We start from the raw sequence: 23,099 nt of genomic DNA on the forward strand, positions 1-23,099 counted from the left end.
AATCCTAAAATGACTTTAAACCCTTGGTGTTGGCTTGTGTTTCTTTCTGCCTCATAGGCAGGCAAAGCAAACTCAGGCCATTGAATGATTTCGTCCTCTCTGAACTCTGTGTTCTTGCTTTGCAAACTGGCTTGTGCAGCTAGAGAGAAAAATGTCCCGTTCAGCTTGGGACACCTTGAGAAATACGCCCCGGGGCACTGCTGCAGAAACACTGCAGAGTTCCCCCAAAGGAATGGAAATGCAGGGCAGGTGTTAACTTCATTTGTATTCCCAGATAACACTGCAAGATAAACAAATGCGCTCCACTGAAAGCCTAGATTCACAATAACAGGACGAAGTTAGGAAAAGATGAAACAACGTGTAGACATTTATTAAGGCTACACTTAGCAACAAGGCACCCTCCTTAGCTGTTCTGGTGTCTCCGTTTTGACTCTGATTAATTAGTTTCTGCATGAAACCCCAGGCTGGCATGCCCGTGGGTATGCAGAGTTACACCTTGCCTTGCTGTTCTGGCAGAGGCAGGGACCTGCAGCATCTCTGGCTCAAGGTGGATTTCCTCCTGCCTGTCTTCCCTTCCTTCCCTGGCCCCGAGCCATCAGGTGTGCTCTGGGAGACGACGGTATTTCGTTTTGGTAACCTCCTTAAGGTTACTCCAATAACGTTCCTGTTGTCTATCTCAAATAGCACATCCCTAGCTTTTGTTTTTCACTAATTATAGTCTTAAAATACAGAGCCGTCACTTTACAAATGATGTATTATGATAAATAGCACAAATTCCTCTTAGAGCATATACTGTGTATCCAAGCTGTATAGTGAGCCCATCTATGACATTCAAACACAACTGATCTTGAGGGCAGGACTGCCAAATCTGCAAAAGCTTCACCTCATCTTTTATCAGATTTTGGGTACTCATCTGCAGGCTACTGGTCTTTGGTGAACTTGAAAAGGGGAAACCAGAGTCTTTACATATATATTTAGGCCATCTTGCTTTCTTTCCCAGCTCTCCATTCTAACATTGGCTATAAATAGCTACCAAAAAAAAAAAAAAGGCTGCCATTAAAAAATCTACATTTTCTACCATAGACGGTATTTTTTGCACGGTATTTTTTGCATTATAGGGAGTGGATGCAGAAATATGTTGTGCTATATTAGATATCGCTGTGAGATAATGCTTGGCATATGCTGGACTTTATTTGCTTTTTTTTAAAGTATTGACTATCTATATTAAATATTAAATGAAAATTGTCTTGTTTCCTATTATAGTTCGCCTTAAATCAGATAATAATGATAATGATGCCATTGAACAAATCGATGAAGATATAGCTGTGACTCAGAGTCAGGTGAACTTCATTTGTCCCATTACACAGGTATGCTATCACTGCTACTATAACAGATTGTGAAATAGCTATTTCGTAGTCTTCCTTGGATTGTTCATTACAAATCTGTAATACTTGTGAAAAACCAGGCAGTAAAAATTACAAGCATTATCAGAAAGGAGCAATGCTGCTTGGAAGAAAACACCTTACAGGTAGCAATGCAGTTCACCGTGTGGGACCTGACCCTGTAATCTCAGTGTAATGCAATGTATGAGTGGTAAACAGACTTCCTGCTGTTTCGCATACATTTCATAAGAAGCACTTTCATGGGCATTATCAGCTCCTCTAAATAAAACCTTATTGATTACAGATGGAAATGAAGAAGCCGGTTCGAAACAAAGTCTGTGGGCATTCCTATGAGCAAGATGCCATTCTAAAAATTATCCAGACTCGAAAGCAGCAAAAGAAAAAAGTCCGGTAAGCTAACAAGAATGTGTGGAAAAGCTATTTGCTTTGCTGTGTAAGTGGAATTTTACTCCACTTGTTCTAGGAAATGTATTTGGATTGGCAAGGCTGCAGGAAGTAATACTTCAGTGTCTGCCCAAGTCACAGTCTCCTCATTAGTACTGTACGCATGAAGGACCTTTTTTTTTTTTTTTAATGAAAACAATGTGCAAGGAAATATTCAGGAAGTGTGTAGGGAAGTTACAGCTACTCACGGTACCTGCACAGCAGAATAAAAGAGATTTTATATAGCTGTGAACAACAAAGAGAAGCTTCATAAAATCCAGTTGCTCATTTTATTTCCGCTGCTTATTTAGCAAGCCTTAGGGTTAATGAAAAAATAAACGTCTCCGCTGTGCACTCTCTTTTGCAGTTATATTCCAATACAATTAGAAATAAGAAATAATAAAAGTCAGTCTCCTAGGTAGTATAGAGTTTAAGAATGATCAGATGGGATTGAGTACTTCTTACTGCAGTGCAGTGAGATAATTCTGACTTTATAGCACTAAAGCAGCTTGCCACTTTCCACATAGGACATATTTTGTTGAATGAAAACATGTAAAAGTTAAATTATTAAACCAGAAATTCTCCTTGAAAAGTTTAAAATTAGAATTGTTTTGATTTTCCAAAAAGAACCCCAACACCTAAATGTAAAAGAGAAAAAAAAGGTCTCAAACACTTTTTAGAGCACATGGAGTGGACATGCTATGTCATCATGAACTGTCGTTATTAACTTCACATTTGTTTTTACACCAAAATTGCTAGAGCTTGATGTTTTGGGGGTTAATGACCTCACGGTAACTTCCAAGTTGTGATCTTCTTAATAAACACAATTTGCTCAGGAAGGTCTGTATAGAGACTATCAACCTGATTTCTCCAGAGATAATGCTGCAGTCAGCTGACTTCCTCCATCTGTAGCTCTGGCATTTCTGTTACTCCACACGCTCCTCCACATGGGTACAAAGGTGGAGCAGGACTTCTTATTCCACACTTCTTCCTGGCTACAGGAAAGCGCTGCTACTAGATCAGGCACCCATGGGGATGGCTCTCTGAGGAAGGGGAGTTGGGAAACAGCTCCCAGGCTGGAGAGGACAAAGTGAGAGTTGTGGAGGACGGGGTCAGGCTCGGAAGCAGGTGCTCAACAGCCCCGAAGCACTACACAAAATACCTTCTGGAATATGGAGCTGAATTTAGGATGTCCATATCTAAACATTTCTCTGTGGTGTTAAATCCATCAGGAAAAGATCTGCTCTCTACTACCATGAAAATGAAGAGTAAAAATCTCCATCAAAGCTGTAAAATGCCCAGCTTTAAAGCTACGTTATACCCAAACTGCACTGATTTGAGCAGTCTGAATCCTGGCAGTTCTTAATCTTGGGTTTTGAGCTTGCAACCTTCCCTTTGTTACAGTAGTTACTCCAGCATGGTAGAAAAGCCAAAGCCCAGCATTAACCAGACCTCACTGTAACTAAAATAAGAAAGATTTCCTGCTTTTCCCTGCCCAATCTCACTGACTTGCTCTAATTTTAACGTTTCTTGAGAAAATGCAGTCTTTAAAAAACCATAGCCTGCCGTGGTGGGAAGCCAGGCTAGTGCATGCAAGGAGTTCCTCATTCGAGCTCACCACCCTGGTCGTGCTGCTACTTTTCGGTGTGTTTGGCAGTCCCCTGGCTGAGCAGCAGCTCTCCAGCTGGCACAGGCACAGCCACCAGCTTTTGTGCTGGCAGACGTTTCGTATTCTTGAGGCCGTTCTGATGCATCTGGTTTGCTCACAATTTTCCACTGCGTGGAAGGACACGCTAACACTTTGTGTTTACAGCAAACCTTGGAAGCTTTTCTTCGGACTTGTTATTCATTAATCTGTGAAGTTATTGCTCTAATAAGGTGATAAATGGGAAAACTGAGGCACAGAGCAATTAAGTGGCTTACTCATGACAAACATAGTAAGCTGTGGGCACGTCTGGAATAAAAGCTGTGAGTACTGAATGTAAATAAGTTCAGCACCCGAGATAAAGATTATTCCTAATAGGGGAAAAAAATCAGAAAAAGTATGGTTTCTGACCACTGGCACGGTCTGTGAATGTTTAGGCCACTGCCAAAGGAAAATGACCTCTGCTCCCTGAATATTTTTCAACAGTAGTATCTTTCTATGGCTGTCTCAAGTAGTTGTAAGCCATTTTGTATTTGATCTTCATTTAGAGGCTGTTCATTTGACCCTGTCTCTCCTTTCTGTGCTTTCTCAGTTCATAAAAGGACTGGCAAATTTTCACACCGACTTGATGTTTCCCTGATTCATCAGTCAGCCCCTGCAAGTCTCCTTCTCTTCTATCTATTTCCCTAGAAATTAATTTCCCTATTTATCTATCAGCGAAGATTATACTGCTCCACTGCAGGTTAATAGGGCAAGAAGTAGTTACCTGCAGCTTAGAGAGGGCTTCAAAGGGAGAAAGCAGCACAGCAAGGTTTCTGTGCAGTGTTAGTACCCTTACTAATGCGGGCAGTTTGTGTACAGGGAGCAAGAGAGCGATCCCCAGGTGAGAGGCTCCACCTCTCCCCTCTTCCTTCCTTCAGCTGTTGATTCCCTCCGCTGTAGATAAACGGATTTATTTTTCCCAACAGAGAACTGGTGAAGCGGAAAAGAGGTAACGAGCTGCTGATAGAGAGAGTGAATCCCAGATAAATACAATAAAACAGCAGATATCGTTTAAAAGCCTGTATCTGACTAATACAATTCTTCTCATTTACCCGAGTCTCTCTTTTCTTTTTGACAGCTGCCCTAAAATTGGCTGTAGCCATGATGATGTAAAAGAATCAGATCTAGTGCAAGACGAAGCACTTAAAAGAGCGATTGACAGTCAGAATAAACAAAGCTGGTCAACGCTGTAGAAGTCAGCTGGATATGTTGCTGCCACAAAGAAAATTTGTTATTAGAGATCTTGTGAGATAAGCTGCTGATTGTAAGCAGGTTGTGTAACTGATTGTTATTTAAAGGGTTTCATTTATAGGCAAAGTTGAAGGTCTCAGCTGTAACTGGAAGTGCTTTCTTAAACTGCCAAATATGAGGGATTCCAGTGTAGCTCGTTGTTTTCTCCCCTTTCTGAAATTCAAAGATCTTATATTTGATAAATAAAATGTGGTTTCAGTCATGTAACCTTCCTTGTCAGCGTGTTAATTTTTTCAGCCTGTTAGAGGTGCAGATTCTGCCAGCATTTAACAGTGATTGCTTCGCTCAGTGTTTCAAGTAGCTCTGTTACTGTCTCTGTAAGTGCTGGGAACACTCAGAGTTGGGCACTGACCACAGTTTACCCAAGCTATATGCCCTGCTTGGGAGTGCTTCCCTGTTTTGATACAAACCTCAAGACACTTCAGAGGAGCTTAATTTCCATGAAGTGCTACAAGTCTGTACCTTGTGTATGGCCACACAAATTTACCGCTCACCTTTGGGGATCTTGGCCTTGTTCTTACAATTATTGAACACTCTGCACTAAATTATGCTTCTCTTTTGAAATGCAGAAGCTCTTATTTCAGATTTTGTGTGTGCGTGTGGAATTCCCAGGGAGCTTTGCAGTAACACTGTATGTTAGGAGACTCCAATTATTTACAGATGTGTTCCAGTAACTAATTTGTAGACAATACGAATATATTGTAACCATATGACTTGAATTTAAAAACAGATAACCAAATATTATATCCATGCATTTAGGTACAAATTCAATAAAAGATTTAAGCTTTGTGACACTCGGTATTTGCTCTTGAAATTGATCTGCAGACTAGCAGATAAGATGCTAGGTATATGCAGCAGAAATAGCCACAGGTAAAAAGAGCTGCCTTGGTTGGTGGTCAGGTGGCACGTACAGAATCACAGAGTGGGTTGGGTTGGAAGGGACCTTAAAGCCCGTCTGGTTTCAACCCCCTGCCCTGGGCAGGGACACCTCCCACCAGCCCAGGTTGCCCAAAGCCCCATCCAGCCTGGCCTTGGACACCTCCAGGGATGGGGCATCCACAGCTTCTCTGGGCAGCCTGTGCCAGGGCCTCACCACCCTCACAGTGAAGAATTTCTGCCTTATATCTCAATCTCAACCTACCCTCTTTTAGTTTAAAGCCACTCCCCTTTGCCCAATCACTACAATATCTTGGCATGTGTGAAACTGAAAATACAGAGCTCTTTGAGCTTTGGGATCCTTGATGGGTTAGATGTTGTTTTCCCAGGTCATTTTTCTGAACTTACAACCTGACATTTAATATAAAATGCAACCACGTTACCAAAATGCTAAGCTTTTCATTCTGGGCCGCTGTTTGCTAACAGCTTTCCTTTATTAGACCGTTATTAACCCCAATTGCACTTCGAGTGCAAACCACTTCAAGATGAAATTATTATTTTGTAATTGAAGAATATTAATCTGCAAGCTGATTTCATAGCTAAAAAAGGGAACTGGGCCATTATTATTTGCACTGAGCTTTTGTGTTCAAAACACTTCATGGGAATTAGCTGGATAATTTTCATAATGTGGTTTAACCCCAAAGGTCTATCTTTTCAAAACTCAGTAGTGATCACGAGTACTTCTGTCTGGAAGCCCAGCTGAAATGTTTGAGAAAGGCCGGGAGGGAGACTTGAGCAGTGTGTACTTGTTTGTCTGCTTATGTGTGAAAGTCAGGTCCCTTTTCAGACATCTCGGGTCTCAGGCTTTTCAGAAGGTGGGTTGCTGAGTTTCAGGAAAGTGATACCATTAAATACCACAAGGGAGGATGTTAACTGTAGTATTGGAATAAAAAAAGTAAAAACCAAAACATAACAAAACAAAAGTGGTGGTTGTGGTGGTGGTGGTGGAGGGATGTCCTAAGCTGTTGGTAGCTTTTTCTCAGAAAGAGAAACCTGTGTGAAACCTACGGTGGCTCCACAGTTTGCAGTTTCTGATAGAGGTCCGTGCATGTTGTCCTCGTGGATCTAATTCCATCCTTACTGGTAATCAGGCTCCCAAGTTTTCAGAGGCAAAGATGCGTCTACAACTTCCATGGCTGCAGCATCGCACCTCAAATTTAGTTCATGTAGGTGTTGGGATGTTTAAATATACCTTCAAATAATACATAACATTATAAATGCTAGATTATACCCAGATTAATTTGTACCTACAAGCTGCTGGCATGGTGACGGCAAAATACAGGATCTTCCTTTCCTTCTTTGCTAGCCTGAGCTGGGCAGCGTTAGTGAATCAGAGAGCCTATAAATTCTGAAATCCTTCCCAGCCTTCAGCTGGGAGGAATGGACTGATTTTTGGGAGTGCTTCTTTGCTTAGCTTTAATAACAGTGACATATGAGGTTATGAGGTGTATGTAATTAAATAGAGGTAGGTTTCTTTAATCATCAGACACCTCTTTTTCAAGTATGGCCACAGCCATATTATTCAGAAAAAGACAAATATTTGATGCACTTATGTCAGGATTGCTTAAAAGGGTCATGCCAAAATCAGTGATGTACTGTACAGATTCAACCGCTAGAGAAAACTTGTTGTATTTACTGCAATCAGTGAAGCTTTGGTCCCCCAAAAATTTGGCCCTTCTGAATTTAAACTGTGCCCAAGGAATCCTAGTACTATGAATGAATCTATTTTTCTCTGAACCCAGAATTTGAGCCATCCTGTTGCTTTTCCATGGCTGATTTTTTGATACTTGCAAGTACTTTTCCTTCTGAAATTGGAATAATCCAGGCTTGGTCATCAGCGTGAGCTGCAGCTGGCATTTACTGGGCGGAAGGACAGAATTGCCTCGGCAAATACAGAAGGCTTCTGTGCCTATCAACTGACCTGGTGGAAGCTATAAAACACTGCTGCTTCATCGGGGTGGCTGGAGTCAGTGGCAGCTCTGTGCTTTTCATTTGCAAGGTCTGGGCTTCGTTACACAGCAGTGACCTCCCCGTTCCCACGTGTCCCACAGCCCACATAGACTCTGCTCTGGGTAGAAGTAGCTTGCAAGAGTTAAAGAATAAAAATAAGTTTCTGGGATGAATAAGCTGATCTGTATGATTCACAGAAGTGGAAACAACAGCAGTTAAAGCTTCAAATCTTAATCTGTTTTGGCTGTAAGATATCATATGTAAACAGGCATATGTTAACAGTTCACAGGGTAATTTGTGTCTCATTGTTTGACGTCAGGAATTTTGCAACAATATTTAAGGAAAGAAACTCAGAGGTGAGGCTTTTTTTTTTTTTTTCTTTCCTCCTGTTGCATAAGGGGTCCTTTACAAGTACAGCAAACCTAGAGATAGTTGGGGTCCCGATGTTAGATGTAGTAAGGGTCTGTCACTGACCTTCCCTGTCGGCCGGGGAAGACCCATGGAGCATTTTGACTGATTAAAGAAACGCCTAATCAAACATTAAAACAACTAAAAGGCATGGGAGATCTATATGCAAAAGCTTTCAGTGGTACCCTGGGGCTCTAGCACAGCTCTCTCGCTGGAACAGATTCTCCATTTTAAAACCAGAGACTCCCTCTGAAGCCTTCAGATCAGCGGAGCCATGACGTGTGAAGAGAAGAACTAATCAGGCAGGCATCTCATGGAAGATTTAGCACACTTGTGCTAAAAGGAGCACACATTCCTCTGAATCAAGGGTATATTCATCATTGCTGCTCCTGAGCTGTGATCTTATTCATTCCAGAAGCATCAAAAAGACTAAGGCTAAGTCAGTGCTCCCTTGAGAAATACCCAGAGCAAGAGCAGGGGCTGGAGGAAGTGATACCGATGACTCAACAGCCAAGGCCAACACACTGCCTTATTTTAGACAATGTCCTCTTGGATATACTCATGTTTCCTCATGAGTGGCTGATGACAAAGGTCTTACCTACCTGTGGTCACAAGTGCCTCATGACGTTTTTTTCTCAAGAATAGCTCAAGCGCTGTGGCCAAAGCGAGCGCAGGATTCACCGTGGGACTCGATTAACTTCCACTGCAGTTTCAAGTGAATGTCAAACTTCACCTGCCCTAAAAATCCCCCTGTGTGGACCCTGAGGTACTGTGTGGTCTGTCAGATGAGCATTTCCCTGAGGGGTGGTGCTCTGTGATGCAGTGGGGACGATGTACCTAGGAAATGTGTTTCCTGGAGTGGAAGCTGTTAGATTATCCCAAGGACAGTTCCTCCGCTCTTGTGCTGGTGCCAAAGCTTTAAAGCGATGTCTTCTCACTCCAAGTGCAGATTCTTCTGCAAAGCCATCAGTCAGCAAAGATTTTTTTCATTTTTAACATACAGGGTTCTGACTGCATGCAGGGATTCCAAATCTTCCATAAATAACAATTTTATTTTCCGGCCCTAAAGCACTTGCAGTGAATGCACGTTATTTCAGACACGTGGCATGGTCACAGCAGTGCCCAGAGGTGGATCCTGTGTGTAGGTGCCAGCGGATTTTAGGCTGCAAGCCAGTGACAGTAAGAGGGAGGAATATCACATTGATCGTCAAGCAGGTAAAGTCCTGGGATGTGTGCAAATCATGTGATGGGTACCCATGGATGTGCTTCACCTTCTGCGTGAGTAATCATCTTAACAGGATGGCATCAACATACCTAAAACCTGTGTGATTTGTTGTTTCAAAGCGCTGCCTAAAAACAGCAGCAGGGCTGGGGAGAGACTGTGCCTCACGCGGTTATTCGGATGTTAGTCCCGACCCGCAGACAGGGCATGAAAGCACGCACATGAATTGAATTGCATGGGAAGCTTACCAAAGGAAGTGTTTGCTTGTAAACTCGGTATGAATAGGATCTTCTCTGACCACAAGGGAAATGGAGAGACGCTCATTCACTGTCCGCTTGTGCAATCAGCTTCTGAAGTAAAAACAGGGTTTGAGGTTTAAAACCTGAGCCTTCACACATCTCACCAGCAACAGAAGAAGCCTTCATGCTCCTCGGTCCATGCAGAAACAAAGTCAGGAGGCGCTGCTCATGAGACTCCCTGGATTTGATAACAGGGTTATCAAAAGGGAATTATTCGGCTTTCCTGGTGACAGCAGCCCTCAGAAGAGTTTCTGGGAGGGCTCGAGGGGAGACATCTGAACACCATTACATTTCAGTTCTTTTGATGTCACTACACGCCTGTCATGTGTTTTATATCTCAGCACTGAATCTGCCACTGAATTTCACAATGTGTAAGGCTGGCTGTAGGGTTACCACAGGCGCGATTCCTGCTATAAAACGGGGCTTTTAAGTTCTTTATCACCTGGCAGCGCAACTTCTCTGCGAGCCTTTTCTGTGTGGGGTGAGTCTATACAGAGACTCCGTGGCAGATCACGGGCTCTCTGCTGGTTATACACCACTGGCTAAAGTCTGATACAGTTAAAGTCTTAACAGTAGTTTAAATATCATTAAATGGCTTGAGATAACTTGTAAAATAAAGATAGTTACTTTACATCATTTGCCTGATAGTTTAATATTCACTGAGACATTTGTGTGTCATGCGTCCGTCATCCGATAACTAAAATAATGACTTTTTAATTTCTTCCCATAGCAAGCACCTGGTTTATTTATAAGTGGCCTAATCTAATAGAGATTTACTCCGTGTGTCCCAGGAGACACATTATCAAAGTAACCAGACCTGTCCCAAGCACTTGGGAAGTGGGGAGCTGGTTACACAATTCTCATTGCCGCCGGCTGCTCCAGTTACAAAGATAAAGGGTCAGAGAAGTGGAGCAGTGGAGATAACTCTGCGAGCATCTCAGGATAAGCAGCTGAGCAGGTGAGCCTAGGCACGGGCTGAGGGTGAGATGGGCAGATGCCTGAACGCCACAGAAGAGAAATTCCCTTAAAATAACATGCAAGGAGAGGGGATGCCTGAGGTTCCCATTGACTGGGAACTCCTCAGACTTCCTTAGGACATGGGAAGTGCCTGTTGCACAGTGTTGTCCTTTGCCAAGGTGTTCCCAAAGGCCGCCCCTGCCCCACCTTCCTGCTCTTGGAGCATCCAAGGCCGGGTGTTTGGTTCCTTATATTTGCTGGGTAGAGCTGAATTTCTCTCTTTGTGTATGCTAAGCAGGTAGCTCAAGGAAAATCCTTTTTTGAGGGGGAGAGGGAGATGAGATGAGGAAGGCCTGAGCAGGGAGAAAAAGGAAGACCCCAATGGCTTGTGATTTCAGGACACCAATGTGGGCGATACACCTGGATGCCCAAATGAAGTGACCTACAGTGTGTCTAAACATGAGTCCGCTAAGGGCAAGGGTAGGAGCCCCACGTCATGCAAAAAACTTCTAATGCTGAAATGCTGCAGCAGTTCTGCCCTTCACAAAGCTCTTCCTTGAATCCCTACTTCTTTCTCCACTGGTCCATAAAAAAACAGTCTCGCATGCAAGCAGTGGCAGAGATGGTTGAGGAGGACAAGTTTCAGCCCTCCGAGAAGCACCAGTGCTGTGCAGCCAGCCACCCTTGGCATCCCTTTTTTTGGTTGGTGGTTTGGTTTTATTTTTGGATATATATATATTTTGTTTTGGGGATCGGCCAAAATTAGAAAAGACAGAAACCCCAAACTTGGAATCACTTCTCTTTCCGCTCAGTGGCTTGTTGGAAAGAACTTGGTGAGGGTAAGGAGGAGGCTGGATGTGGACCTTTCCCTGTGATCCATACCCAAACCTAACTGGGGATTAGGTACTGAGCACTCTTAATTTGGTTAATTGTTAATTTTGCATCTCTACTACACATTTTTTCACGATATTAATGCTATGAGCACCCAGCAGCATGCCAGTTTTAAAGAAGCCGTGAAGGTTTCCTGCTGGGAAGAGCTGCCCCCATCACACAGAGACCTTATGCTGGCCAGATTTAACATATCTGGGTTCACCTGGGCCACATTTCGGTGGTAGAGCCGAAACTTTTCTGTCTGTGCAGCAGCCGGGGGGCACCGACCAGGTGCTGCTGCACACTGACAGCACCCATGAATACCTTTCTGTATGTCCATTGCTATTTTGGAGAAGTGGCTACACCATGCCCCTGTCCCCAAAACCCCTGACACGCTCTCCTCACCCCACCTCACGCTGTCTCGGACGCAGCAAGCGGTGCGTTAATGCAGAAGCCGCTGGCCCAGTTGAGCCGGCAGCGCTGTCCCCGTCATCAGCCTTCCAGGAGGGGAAACGTAAACCAAAAAAAGGCTGGCGGGCCCGCCTGCGTGCTTCACCTATAAGAGGAACGAAATAAACCAGCACGCTCTGGGTTGCGGTGAATCGCTCCGAAACAATCTGCAGACATTCGCCGAATTGTCTTTCTGTTACCAAAAAAAAAAAAAAAAAAAAAGAAAGAAAGGAAAATGCAGCCCCTGGGATATCCCTTTATGGCATATGCATTTTATGTTTAAACGCATTAATGGGACTGCTATGCTGTGAGTCATCCAGCACCAGAGTTTCATGTGTTTCTTAAAATACACTACAAGGAGCTGAGGGCAGGCGGGGCTGTGCCGTGCAGTTATCTGCCAGGAATCCCGGCGGGTACCTGCGCTCGTGGCATCACCACCACGCCGGGGACCCCATCCCGCTCCTTGCCTGCGGCCAACGCGGGGGGACCAGAGCAGGATGGGTGCTGGGCCTGCAGGAACAAAACCGGGCTCCCTCAGTTATTAGGGAGCCTCAGCACCGGATTGCAGCACATTTGCATATATGTAAACAGCAAAGCTGGGAGAGTTTCCTTCTGGAGCACTCTTGTCAAAACTACAGCTGTCTGTGCTTTTTTTTTTTTCTTTCAGTGGATGATTTGTTGTCTGTTTTTCTTTTTTTTTTTTTTTTTTGCTTCCATTTCCTGGCAGTCCCAGCAGAACACCTCTTTAATATGGCTTTAAAGCCACACTTCTGGGCTGGATGGGGGTTCTTGGGGTTGATCCTGCTCCTCACCTGCCACCTCAGCTGCTCGTGGGGATGCTGGGCCTTTGGGGGATGCTGTTCTTTTTGGAGATGCTGTTCCTTTTGGGAATGCTGTGCCTTTTGGGGATGCTGTTCCTTTTGGGGATAGCACATGGTTTCGAAACAGGGGCTAAAATTATTTCTGGTGGTGATGCCCACGCTCACCGATGGCGAGCACGCACCAGCGCTGTGGGGCAGGCTTTGGGATGAGCAAAGGTTAAATAGTGGCTGGCGAGGCAACAGCGGGGCTGAGGTGGTGCTGAACCCACACAGGAGGGGTTCCTGGCATTGCAGCTTGTTTTTTTTTTGGTTTCAGCCCCACGGAAAGCCTCGGCGATGCCGTCTCGAAGCCCCCCCCGAGCTTTCTGCCACCGCATCCCCGCAGCACCCCGCGGGCCGCCGACCCAAAGCATCGCTGCCACTTCCAGGGGGGGCTTCGCAGAGGCTCCCCTCTCCCTCGGCTGCCCCTTCCCTCGTCTCCAGCACCTCGGGCTCTCGGGGAAAAGGGTTTCGGGGTTTCGGGGACCCCCAAGCAGCCCCGTGCCCAGCCCGGCGGGGCGCTGCGGGGCGCGGGGCGGAGCGGGGCGCAGCGAGGCGGGGCCGAGCCTTCCTCCCCTCCCACTTCCCCATGCGTCAGGGCCGGGGTAGGAGGGGGGAAAAGCGATTTTTTTTTTTTTTTTAAACCAACTACTTTAACACCGACTCGGCGGCAGATGGTGGACACGGCGCGGGGCTGCGGCGGGGGCAGCGAGGGGATGCGCCAGCCGCGCTCCTTCCTCCTCCACCACCACCTCCACCTCCTCCTCCTCCCTTAACCCCACAGCCACCCCAAAACCACCCCAACCCCGGGCTCCTCTCGCCGATCCCGGCTCCCCTTTTCTCGGCTCCCCCCATGAGCCGCCCGGCTCCCCCGCCGCCTCGCCGGGCCGCCGCGCTCCTCCTGCCGGCCGCCCGCTGCCGCAGCGCCCCGGCCAAGCGCCTGCCGCCGCTCCCCGACGGCCCCAACGAGGAGGCTCCGGCTTCCAAGTGGCCTCGCCTGGCCGAGTGCCCCTCCGGCCCCCCGGATTGCCTCAGCGCCCCTTCTTCGCCCTGCGCCCCGTCCTCGCCCGCCGGAGGGGCTGCGGGACCCAGCCTCATCGCCTCCTACCTGCTGCTGCCGCTGGCCGAGCGGGAGCAGGTGTCGAGGGCGCTGAGCGTCAGCTCCGGCAGGGAGCTTCGCTGTAAGGTGAGTTGGGGGGCTCCGAGGGGGCGAGGAGTCTCGGTGTCCCTTCCCTTCGGGCTTCTTTTGGGGTAAAAGGCGGGGGAGCCTCGCCACGGAGCCGCCCGGCGAGGAGCGCCGCTCGCTAGGGGCTGGCGGAGGACTTGGGGTGAGCCCAAGGGGTTGGGGTAGCCCTGGAGGTCGTGGTGAGGCTTGAAGGGGTTTGGCTTTGGGGTTAGGTTTGGCGATTTGTGGGTTGCTTTTTTCGTTTTCCCCTCGCCGATGCGAGGAAAGGGGCTCGGAGCCCGCTGCGAGCGGCGCTCCCGCGGAGCCCTGGCTGCCCTCCAGCTCCCTCGTCATTGTTTGGGAAGAGTTGCTACGAGTGAGGCCGCTTCCAACGCCCTTGAAAACGAACTTTCTTTTTTAATTTCCTCTTCACAGGTGTTCCCTCTCAAACACTACCAGGACAAGATCCGGCCGTACATCCAGCTGCCGTCACACCGCAACATCACCGGGGTGGTGGAGGTGATCCTCGGGGACACCAAGGCCTATGTCTTCTTCGAAAAGGACTTTGGGGACATGCACTCCTATGTGAGGAGCTGCAAGAGGCTGAGGGAAGAGGAGGCTGCCCGGCTCTTCAAGCAGATCGTCTCGGCCGTAGCCCACTGCCACCAGTCGGCCATCGTCCTCGGTGACCTCAAGCTCAGGAAATTTGTCTTCTCCAATGAAGAAAGGTGAGCGGTTGTCGGTGGCCAGCCTCTGGGTGAGCGGGCGGGGAGGAAAGCCTCATCTGGGAAGGCAAAAAGCATCCCGGGGAGCGTGAATGGCAGTGTAAGCCGGGCATCACCTGCGTGATGCGGGCTGCGTCACGTGCGTGGAGCAGGTCAGGGATCCAGCTGGTGCGTGCCTGCTTGTAGTTGGGTCTCGACTGACGAAATGGAGGAAACTCGCCATGAGGCTCCTCTCATTCAGCACATGTTCAGTGACACCCGCTGGGGGACAAAGGGGCGATAGTCAGGGCACTCGGTGCCAGATGTCGTGTGTGGGACTCCGCCGGGGTCGAATGAATCAAGGGCTGGGGCAGGGAGAGGAAGGAGGGGATGGAGAAACCCCACTGCGGAGCACGAGAGGGGTCTCCTCCCAAAATCTCTGCTGGTTAGGTGATCTGCTGCCTCTCCTGAGGCTGTTGGCTCCCTCCACGACCGGTGGTGGTGGTGCTCTGCCCGTGCCATGGATGCGGGCATGCACAGGAGGGAGGGCGGGACACGGTTAAATATCCTGCGAGGAAGAAAAGCGCTTTGGTAAAACTTAGCCTAAAGCCTCGGTTTATAGCGAGGAGGTTCCAATTTCCCCCCTTCCACAGGCATGCTTTTGGAATTAGTTTCTAAATTTAGGTCAGGGAAGATCATTCAGCGTTTTCCCTGGGGTGTTTGCTGCGCTTGTAGTCCATCACTGCACATGGCAGAGCCAGAAATACTGTGCTAATCGGCAAAACTGACTCTGACCAGCTGCTTGTCCCGTGGAAAGCTTAAAAAATAAGTAGAAGCTGTCATGGAGTTGTGCTTAATCTGATGAAACAGGAGATGATTTATTGAGACAGAAGAATTTTTTTTTTTATTTTTTTTTAACTCTGCTAACGCTTCGTCAGGATATCGGTTATGAATGCGATAAGAAAACTAACCAGAACTGCCCCCCTTAAAACACAGCCAACCATATGTTGACATGCAAAGAAAGTAATTCCTTTGAAGGAAACTATTGCAGCTTTTCCCGCCCATAATAAGATGAAACATTTGTTGAAATGTTACATTGCACACAGCCTGGCTCATTTGGAAATACGCGTTGCACAGGCGAGTGTCATGTGCATCACATTTGGCAAGAAGAGGGTTAAGCAATGGCAAGGCAGGCTCTTGGGCTCACCAGCACAGGTGCAGTTTCAGTGCTCCCGCGGCCAATCCCGGGCCCACGGTTCGCATTGAGTCATATTTTCCGTTTACAGAACCGATGGGTATTTTGCATTGCAGCAGGAGGTCACGCTGAGGACAGGCTGCAGTTAGCACATCCACGCAGCGGCGCGGCCGGCAGAGCCCTGCCGCAGCACGTGAACGGAGGCGCTGCTGATGAAAGGCTCCCAGTTAACCCGGACGGGGGACGAGGTGGATATGGCACCACCTGGAAAGGGAACAAATAATAGTAAAAAAAAAAAAAAAAATACAAATTAAAAAATCAGATGAGCTGGTGAGCACTGCGAATGCAGGATTTTGCATTTTAAAACTCACACAGACACACTGGTTCTGGCTCATCCCATGCAAGGAGCCTTGCTGGTGTCCCTGGAGAGCCTGGCACCTTGCTAAAATCTCCACTCACTAAGCAGGCATCGCCGAGCACATGCCCGATGCATGTCTCTGCGCTCGGGTCTGGGATAAACAACTTCTCTGCAGCAAATTAGAAAGTTGTTTCCACTCCTTTCCTCTGTGCTAATGTGTGAAAGGGAGCGGTGGCTGCTGTGGCGGACGGCTTTGCTGCCTGTAGCTCTGCCTGTGTTTCACCACCCCAAATCTCTAACCCGTGGCTCCTTTCCTTCCCCTCCACAGGACTCAGCTGAGGCTGGAGAGCCTGGAGGACACACACATCATCAAAGGCGAGGACGACGCGCTCTCAGATAAACACGGCTGTCCCGCCTACGTCAGCCCCGAGATCCTCAACACGACGGGGACTTACTCGGGGAAGTCGGCCGACGTGTGGAGTTTGGGAGTGATGCTCTACACCCTGCTCGTGGGACGCTATCCCTTCCATGACTCGGACCCTAGTACTCTGTTTTCCAAAATCCGCCGTGGACAGTTCTGTATTCCTGACCACGTCTCCCCCAAAGCCCGATGCCTCATCCGCAGCCTCCTGAGGCGGGAGCCCTCCGAAAGACTCACAGCCCCGGAGATCTTGCTTCATCCTTGGTTCGAGGCGGTCTTGGAGCCTGGATATACAGACCAGGAGACGGGAACTTCTGATCAAATTGTTCCAGAATACCATGGAGACAGTGACGATATTAGTTCCTTCTTCTGCTAATCGGAAATCTCAAGAACCTCGCTGTTCTCACCTCTGGCATCTCCGTAGGGTTTCATTATTTTATTTTATTTTTTTTTTCCACGTTACAAACTCACAGCATCTTAAAGTGCCAGTATGATCAGAAAAGTGACCTTGTTGAAAATAAACGTCAGCCCGTCGATCTCCGCTCCCTGAGCGTGTGCTCGGAGGCTCGCCCGCCTGCTCGCTCTGCCGCTGGGCTCGTCCCGCTGGCCCTGGAGGACCCGTGCAGCTTCACGAGAGCCTCCTGGCTCTTCTCCTGCCTCCCGTGCCCTCCACCGCTGTCACCGGCTGCGTTTTGGTTGCAGAGTCTTATTGCTGGCGACATGAGAGACTCGAAGCCAGCCCTTGGCTTTCCCCTCCTGCCGCAGTGGCTCGGGGATGTGGACAGTGATGTGCAGAGGGTGGGGGGGGGCACAGGACATGTCTCTAATTGAGCAAATCTGACAAAAAATGTTTCTTTCGGGGAGGAAAAAAAAAAAAAAGGTGGAGGGGGAATTGACTTGGCATCTTGCAAAGTAGCTTTCTGACTGTAAGTGCACTTTAGTGAGGGAAGGTCTCCACCGGCCACGTCCAGCTACCTGCTTGTTGCCCCAGCTGGTTGCTTTTCCCTAGGGACGAAGCTGTTAGATCCTCCTGTAAGGCAAATCGCTGCTGCGATCACTACTGTGACCCTTTCTGACGCAGAGCGTAGCTGATCTCCCAGCTGGATCCCCTCTGATGCCATTTGCTGAACACAAAATCATTTTAAATAGCCTTCAGCCTCAAGTTACCATGGCGTGTCCCATACGACTTCGTGCCCTCAGCGAGCTGGTCAAGTAGCAGGTCTCGTTAGCTCCCAGTGCCAAAAGGTATCCGTTTACCAAAACGTAACACTATCGGGTGGGGCACCTTCCCTTGGACAGCGATAAGGGGTATCTTGTACAGTATATGTAAACACGTTTGTGTCTTCCTACGGGCTCAATTCTTAGGAACAGCACATCCCCTCTCCTTCCCCCCTTGCCCCCAGAAAGTTAGTCTTAAGAATAAAATCTCCGTACACTCTTAAGTTGATTATTCAGGTATGTTGTTGGCCTCTGGCTACGTATTTCCCCCCCCCCCCCCCCCCCCTTAATTTTTTTGTTTTGTTTTGCATGATTATTCATAGTCTTTCCAATGTGCGTGGATAACCAATAGACCTAAATCATTAGCTTCCTGGGTTTGGGGGTAAGTAAAGCTTAGTCCTGCGTAAAACTTCTGCCATGTTTCCCATCTGGTGCCCGGCGGCTTAGATGAAGAGGTGGCCGTCTGCAGTGGGCGAGGAGGAGGCGTCTGTGGTGGCCCTGAGGTGGGTGACGGACCCCACGGGCGCGGCGCAGAGCGTGGACTTGTCCCGCGCGCTGCGCGAATACCATGTATACCTCATGGACTGTGTACTTTGTACATACCTTACTGTGTGGGGTTTTGTTGTTTTTTGTTTCTTTTTTTTTTTTTTTTTAATTGTACTTTGTTTGTCCTAATAAGAGGTGTCAAAGAGCAATTTAATGTGAATTATTGTTGGCAATACTAACTTGACAGAATCATGAGCATTAAGAGCAGGGCACTACAGCTCTCCGTTGCACTAAACTTCTCATGATTGCTTGACTTTTGTATCTGTGATACAGTTTAACCCTTCTATGGAAAAGAACAGTACATCTGTGTATATATTGGTAGAAAAATCTGCCAGAAAAGCTAAAAACACTATGTCCAACTTGTAAATATCTGTATATATATGTGGAAACCTGGATGACAAAGTCTGACTTGTAGAAAGTTTTAATAAACTTGGTTTCATAATGCTTGCTCCCATTCCTCGTGGTATCTTGGGGTCGACTTTGGGTGTCTCGGGGCTTCAGTGTTTGAAGTGTTTTGGCCTCAAAGCACGTCAGCCCGTCACTGTTGCCTGCACGTGCTCCATCACCCCTGAGCTCCCTGGTTGAGTCCGCATGAAGGTGAGAGGGGATGGGGGACTCTGTTCCCTGACTGTGGGGCTGGAGGGAGTGGAAAGAGCTATGTGGGACAGCGTGTCCCATTTACCTGAAAAACACAGGGCAGAAGAAGTGGCTCTGCTTTGGAAAAATCTGTCTAGTTTGGCTGCCAGGTTTCAGCCGCCGAACTTGAGGCACCCGATTGCCTTTCAGCCTGCGTATTCATTTATAACTGGGCACAGACGGCGGCGAAAGGCTGTCATCCTGCACCTGCGTGCACAGCCGGGGGATGTTCAAGGCAGTGGAAAATTGGGTCTCAGGTGTCTCTGAGGGAGAGGCTCGCAGAGCATCGCCTGTGCCGGGGGTGGGCTGGTGCTGGTGCCGCTGCCGGTGGAAGCGCAGAAGCCGCCCCGTGCTCCCGTTAAAAATGAGCTGAAAGATGACAGAGCTGCTGCGCTTTGTGGCTGGGAGTGAGGCGTATAAATAGCAGCAGTATCAAGGTTAGAGAATGTGCTTTCCTGAAAGAGCTCGAGCCACCCTTGTAATCCACCCTGAGCGGTGAGATCATCGCTTGGAAGTACAGAGGAGGAGGAAGAGAGGCTTGGTTTTTATTTATACTTTGCCTCATGTTTAACTTTGTCCTTTTGCTTGAAATCTGCTCACCAGAGCAATTGCTTCCAGGCAGGTCTTGGAGCCAGAGCGACTTTAAAAAGGCTCTGCTCTTAGAAAGTGAGCTGGGAGTGCAGAGAGGGGACAGGACCTGGTCAGTGGTGAAGAAAAGAGCCCTTGCTGTCATTAGGGAGCCAAGGTGCCTTGCCTCCCACTCTGACAAACCAGCAATCTGTGCAGTAAGCATATTTTCTTAGCACTCGCTGAGTGAATGTCAGACACCAAAATATCTCAAGTTACTTTACTGGTGTTATTCTTGCAAGAGTTGTAAAAAGACATGCGCCTCATCGCATGGCTGATTGAATTACCCCTGCCCCGCCGTGCTTTCAGCCTTGGACTGGAGCCCTGATGCATCCGTTTAAAACAACTGCAGGAGGTTCATGTTTTGGTGAAACCTTGAAAATGTTCAAAACATTTCTTTCATTTCTTTCTTTCTTTCTTTTTTTTTTTTTTTCTTGCCTGCAGTGAAGTCACCTGTAGTAGGTGAATGTGTAGGTCACCCCACGGTTTTATTTCACATGAGCTACACTGCAGAGCAATTAAAATAAATGCCAAATTGTAGTAACATCTGCAAACAGCCTCTGTGTTGCTTTAGGGATTATAATGCAACATCCGTTTGTACAGCAGAATAAATTGCTATTGCTTCGTAACCCCGTCGTTTGTATTATTGTATACAAAGTTTCAGAGCATGTTGAAAGACCAGCATATTAAGTGATTAAACTTTGATGGTGGGTGTGAGAACTTTGATTTATGCAATGCATACATTTCTTTTCGAGAGAGTCATAATTTGTCTATTTTTAAATGTCCCTTTTGGATGAGGGCTGTAGGAATCTCTTATTTACTTCTCAGAGCTGGTCATCCTTCTTGTCCTGAATCTGGAAGATGTTGTCAGCCTCTCTGGAAGGTGCTGGAAACCTTTGCTTCTTATCTGTTTGTTGCTGAAAACAAAAATAAAGCTGATTTTTTTTTTCCACTACACTGTGGGCTCTATCCTCAGCCAGTGCCCAACTGCCTCCCCATCAGGAAAGACCTTATCTCCTGAATACATATTTTTATCAACACCGGATTGATATTCAGCTGCATTTCAGCCCTCAGTTCAATAACTTTTAAAGCAGTGGAGCAGAGTGTGTAAAGCAGCTTCCTCGTGGGGCGCCAGGTAAAGCAGCCAGCTCAGCACGCTCGGATTGAAGGTCAACATCTCCTTGCCAAGCAGGTGACACTGCCGGGCTCATGTGCTGTTAATTAAGAAGTTTTGGGAGAGTTTCAGTTCCACATGCACTAAAAAGGGCCCTGATTTTAGGACAACACCTTAAATTCAGTTTAAGACACTTTTGCATCAGTTATTTATGAGGAAAAAGGAAAAAAAAACTACACTTTTATAAAGATGCACAAGGGAGATTCATTGCGCTTGGCTGCATCACAAAGCCTGTGCAGGGCTCCTCTCGAGCTCTGCGTTAAAGGATTGAGGGCAGGCTCGAGAGAGAGCTTTAAACACACAAATTATTCAATCAGTGCTGAGTGCACTCTGTCAAGCAAATCTCTTCAGATTATCTCTTTATACAAAAGCAGATTTTTTTTTTTTCCATTTTTTTTTTTCATGCTATTGCATTCTGTCAGGAAGAAAAAAAACATTTAGCATTACAGCACTGCATGGATTTAGCAGCACCAAGAAATATCCTATGCAAATGGCTCTTACAAATACAATGTTTCCCTGCAGAGCACCGAGAAGAATAGCCTGCCATACAGCCATGCTCTGAATTAATCCCTTGCAAAAATGTCTTTGTTAAATGCAACATCTCTCAGAACTATTGTTGGTAAAAGTACCGTGAAATTTGCAACAGTTCTTACACTGATTCCTCAGTAACTTGCAAAATCCTGCTCTCCAAGTGAAATTCAGGGTTCGTATTGCAGCCAGGATCAATCTTTGTTACGGCAAAACTACAAATCCTTCAGGATATGAGTTCACAGCTGGACCTTTTTTTTTTTTTTTTTTTCCTTTTATGAACCCAGCTATTTAGAAAACGCCTTAAAGAAAACTCATTAGTTTTCATTGCACTGTATGTATTTATTTACAGTATTTAACCAGCTAAACAAGCTAATGTGCAGCACTTCATTTCCTAATTTGGCTTTGAAGCCGTCGCAGCAGAAGTATCAATTACATTCTGTCAAATGCAAACATTAACATAACTGTATGAAGCAATCATGTTTCTAACAACAGCAAGCGCTGCCCAGAGGACCAAAATAAATAAAATTCATAGAGCAAGAGGTAACGCTTTTCTTTACGGCAGGATTAGGGCTGGCAAGTGCCAGTTTGTTTTCCTCTCCGGGGACATTTTCCGAGGGATTGGTGCCCTGCACGGCTGCCGGGGTGAATCCAGCACCGAGGCATGGCTGATGAGCAGGGCCCTTGCTTGGCGAGGGCACAGCCTTGTCACAGTGGGTGTGGATTTCTGCACGCAACTCCCGCTGTTATTAATGCTTAATTAACGTGCAATTTGCAGAAAGAGATGAAACTCGGACCTCGGCAGCGCGCTGTGAGCACACACGCAGGCTTATCGTTCGAAGAAAGATCAGGGTGACACGGAGGGTGGATGACAGAAAATAAGTGCAGCGTGAATCAGCTGCCCCGTGTTTATCACACGGCGCTGCGGTGGGAAAACATTCACCTCCAGCGACTGCCGCCTCCTGCCAGCAACAAAAGTGGAGTTTGATAAATTATTAGTGGAGATGTTCTCAGTGGCTTTGCTTAGATTTTACTCCTCTTGCGCAAATTGCAGATTAGGAAAGGATTAAGTAACAACAGTGTGGCTAAAGTATTACACATCTCCCTGGCTATTAGCCAGAGAATGTAGCATGCAAAAGCTGACATTGCCTAAGAAATCAAATATAGCTCTGGTCACCACAGAAAATGACTCTTCCCCACCGCCGAAGGTAGTCGTTCAGTTTCTACTGTGTCACCCAGTGTCTTGCAGCAGAAAATTGTTCACTACGGCACTTTCTTTTCCTTTTTTCTCTCTTTTCTTAACTTCCAGGTAGTGACAAAGCCATAAACATTTAGATGAATCACAGAAACCATAAATGTAATTGAGTGTAAAGCCATTGTTGGGCCTTGTGATAATATCCCCATCCAGTCTCGACTTGTCAGAGTCTCTCTGAGGTTTAAATACTGCGAGTTCTCATTGCTGTGCTGTCAACTGGGGGCAAAGTACCGAATAATTTGGGGCAGCAGCCTCATTGCTCAGGACTCTCATACCTGATGACAATGACCATGCAGATGGTGGCAGGAGGCCTGGTGTGAGTAAGAGTTTCCCCTGGTGAGTAAAGGCTGCAGAGTAAAGCTCACAAAGTTCACCCCTGAGCCTTAGTGACCAAGCAGGGGGACAACAGCACCCAAAGCCTAGGTGAAAGGGTGAAACCCACCCTGGCCTGGTGTGAAGTTGTTGCCTGACCAGCATGGTGGTGAATCCCCTCCTCCCCACACTGATACCTGTGCTCAAACTGCCTGAGGCTCAGGCCAACAGGTCTACCCGTCCC

General features: G+C 47.2%; 2 protein-coding genes across 3 annotated transcripts in view; both read left to right on the plus strand.

The window, feature by feature from the left end:
* NSMCE2 (NSE2 (MMS21) homolog, SMC5-SMC6 complex SUMO ligase) overlaps positions 1–5,541 on the plus strand; it is a 127,918-nt gene extending 122,377 nt beyond the window's left edge. Inside the window, exons 5-7 of one of the 2 annotated variants that reach the window (XM_082755031.1) lie at positions 1,264–1,367; positions 1,687–1,793; positions 4,592–5,539. In XM_082755031.1, coding sequence (XP_082611157.1) covers positions 1,264–1,367; positions 1,687–1,793; positions 4,592–4,706 — 326 coding nt within the window. In that variant the 3' untranslated portion in view covers positions 4,707–5,539. Of the gene's footprint in view, positions 1–1,263; positions 1,368–1,686; positions 1,794–4,591 lie in introns of both variants that reach the window. The other variant, XM_082755032.1, reaches the window with a different exon arrangement.
* A 7,833-nt stretch (positions 5,542–13,374) lies between these two features.
* On the plus strand, positions 13,375–18,765 carry TRIB1 (tribbles pseudokinase 1). The gene is made up of 3 exons (XM_082752267.1): positions 13,375–13,902; positions 14,317–14,609; positions 16,467–18,765. The coding sequence occupies exons 1-3, from the start codon at positions 13,570–13,572 to the stop codon at positions 16,933–16,935; spliced, it is 1,095 nt and encodes a 364-aa protein (XP_082608393.1). The 5' UTR covers positions 13,375–13,569; the 3' UTR covers positions 16,936–18,765.
* Positions 18,766–23,099: the final 4,334 nt, after the last annotated feature.

The sequence above is a fragment of the Aythya marila genome (assembly GCF_965140915.1).
Source record: "Aythya marila genome assembly, chromosome: 2".
In the NCBI taxonomy this organism is placed as follows: Eukaryota; Metazoa; Chordata; class Aves; order Anseriformes; family Anatidae; genus Aythya; species Aythya marila.